General features: G+C 51.2%; 1 protein-coding gene across 1 annotated transcript; it reads right to left on the minus strand.

The window, feature by feature from the left end:
- Positions 1–692: 692 nt before the first annotated feature.
- Positions 693–2,353, minus strand: EMH_0079220 (uncharacterized protein; the record flags this gene model as incomplete). The annotated part of the gene is given in 4 exon segments (XM_013500113.1): positions 693–728; positions 732–1,556; positions 1,560–1,588; positions 1,669–2,353. Coding segments are annotated over 4 exon segments (1,575 nt in total).
- Positions 2,354–2,914: the final 561 nt, after the last annotated feature.

A 2,914-nucleotide genomic window follows, 5' to 3' on the forward strand; every position in this document is an offset into this window, starting at 1 on the left:
TGGGTCCATATACAGTGGAGTGTATTTTTCTGTGCATTTTCTTTTTTCTTTGTTTCTGCTGCTCATGCCGAAGTCAGATAGATAGACTTCTCCTTTTCCACTTATTAATAAATTTTCGGGTTTTATATCGTAATGTACTATCCCTGCTGCATGCAGCTTTGCTGCTGCTGCAATCAATCCATAACAAACATACCCTCGTGCTGCAGTTGAAAGCGCGCTGCTGCTGCTGCTGCTGCTGCTGCTGCTGCTGCTGCTGCTGGTTGCATGCATGTTGGGGCTTTTATACAGCAGCATGGAAGCGTCCCCCAGCATAACTTCAGAGAGAAGAACTTCACTAAAAAATATAAAATCATTATATGTAAATACTGTATCTCCTACTGTTGCTGCTGCTCCTGTTGCTGCTGCTGCTGCTGCTGCTGCTGATGGTGTTATGCTTAGAGAAGCCTGAAATAGAGGCAGCGCCCAGTGGTTGTCATCTGCTATTTCACGTGCAGACAGCTGCTGTTTTTTTCCTTCATTTGCTGCTGCTGCTGCTGCTGCTGCTGTTTCAGGTGTTGCTGCTGCTGTTTCTGCTGCTGCAGCAGGAGCAGCAGCAGCAGCAGCAGCAATAGTATGTAGAGGATCTAATTCCTGAGCGAAGAGTTCAGATAAAACAGCAGAAGCAGCTTGCATAACCTGCTGCTGCTGCTGCTTCAACTGCTGCAACTGCTGCTGCTGCTGCTGCTGCTGCNAGCAGCTTGCATAACCTGCTGCTGCTGCTGCTTCAACTGCTGCAACTGCTGCTGCTGCTGCTGCTGCTGCTGCTGCTGCAGCTGCTGCTGCAGCTGCTGCAGCCCTGGTACGTAATCATACATAAGCTTCATCGCTAGCTCCCGGGCCCCTAGTGCTGCTGCTGCTGCATCGTCAACAACACCAACAGCCAGCACCAGGCCTGTGCCCCCCACCCCCAGTATTCTGAGCTCCTTTAGCCTGCAGCTGCGCAGCAGCAGCTTGCTGCTGATGGGGTCGGTTATGTTTTTTATTATTATTTCATCTTTTATGCTGCTGCCGCTCATCGTTACTAATGCTTCGTGTGCTATGGCCTCAACAGGGTGCTGCTGCAGCAGAAAATCCTGCTGCTGCTGCTGTTGTTGTCTTCCTGCTGCTGCTGCTGCTCGTGCTGCTGCTGCTGCTGCTGCTTTGTCTTCAGCCTTTTGCTGCATATTTCGTCGCATCACCGCCACTGTCTCCTCCTTTACTTTAGTTAATATTCGTTGCTGCTCTGCTGCTGGCGGTGCTGGCACTGCAGCAGGAAGGGCTTCTTCTTCTGCTGCTGCTGCTGCTGTTGTTCCTGCTGCTGCTGCTGCAGGGGGGGCCCCCCGGGGGGCCCCTATACGCAGCGCACCTAAGCCCAAACCACCACCAACAGGAGGATACTCTTGCTGCTGCTGTTTTGCTTCTGGGGATAAACGTAGCAGACGCTGCTGCTGCTGCTGCTGCTCTTCTTGCTGCTGCTGCTGCTGCTGCTGCTGCTGCTGCTGCGGGGTGTATAGACGCGGCGGCTCTGCGGGCGCCTGGGNTGCTGCTGCTGCTGCTGCTGCTGCTGCTGCTGCGGGGTGTATAGACGCGGCGGCTCTGCGGGCGCCTGGGGGCCCGTGTAGCCTTGTGCTGCAGGAGTGAGGGGTCTACCTAGAGCTGCTGCTGCTGCTGCTGCTGGACCTGCTGCTGCAGCAGGAGATATTTGCTGCTGCAGCGCCGGCAGCTTGCGGAGGTGAGCTCGGTGCAGCAGCCGCCCCATAACGCCAGCAGCAGGAGCAGCAGCAGCAGCAGCAGGAGGAGTCTGTCTAGCTGTTCTGTCTCTTAGCTTTCCGTATATCTCACCAAGACGTAAACGCTGCTGCTGCTGTCGCTGCTGCTGCTGCAGCTGCTGCTGTCGTCGCTGCTGCTCCAGTTGCTGCTGCAGCTGCTGCTGACGATGACGTTGCTGCAGCTGCTGCTGCCGCTGCAGCTGCTGCTGCAGCTGCTGCTGCTGAGGACCATAGCGAGCTATATTCAAGTGGAGGCCTCTATGGGGCATAATAAAAGAGGAGGGAATTAACTCTGCTTCCTCTTGCTGCTGCTGCTGCTGCTGCTGCTGCTGCTTGTGCTGCTGCAGCAGCTGCAGCAGGTTGCTGCTGCTGTGAGGCGCTATTTGCTGCAGTTTGCCTGCTGCATTGTTCTGTTGAGTTAGAGAGAAAGGAAGAAAGAGAGATTTGTGTGTTTCTGCTGCTGATGCTACCGAGAAGGGGAGAGCAGCAAGAGGCAGCAGCAGCTGCAGCAGCAGCGGCAGCAGCAGCAGCAGCACAGGCTGCAGCAGGGGCCGTGGTACCCTCATTGTAGCAGCAAATTAAAAATAGAAAACAATCAAGAAGGAAGAAGGAAGNAAAAAAAAAAAAAAAAAAAAAAAAAAAAAAAAACAGCTGAGGGTGGTAGTGGTGGTGGCGGTTGGGGTGTATGTACACCGTAACACACAAAAGAAACAGAGAAATAGAATAAAGGGAGAAACAAAAAAGAAAGAAAAAAGAACAAATAAAAAGGAAAATAAAAGAAAAAAGAGAAACAAATATCTCGGGTTAAGATGAGGCTGAACCGCCAGCAACAGAGTTTAGGTTTTTTAGGGTGAGAGAGATGTTTAGGGTTTAGGGTTTAGGGTTTAGGGTTTTATATAAGTATATAATAAAGTTTAATATGTATATATTATGCAACTGAAAAGAAGAAGAATAAATATAAACGGCTGGCTGTTGCTGCTCGCCACAAGGCGAACATCTCAGCAAGCCAGCTGTTGCTGCTGCTGCTGCTGCTGCTGCTGCTGCGGCTGTTGCTGCTGCTGTTTCTGGTTTTTGTGTGTTTATTGTTATTTATTTATCAAATATAAATAATTATTTATTTTTTTGTT

The sequence above is a fragment of the Eimeria mitis genome, genomic scaffold (genome assembly GCF_000499745.2).
Source record: "Eimeria mitis Houghton genomic scaffold, Emh_scaff5019, whole genome shotgun sequence".
In the NCBI taxonomy this organism is placed as follows: Eukaryota; Apicomplexa; class Conoidasida; order Eucoccidiorida; family Eimeriidae; genus Eimeria; species Eimeria mitis.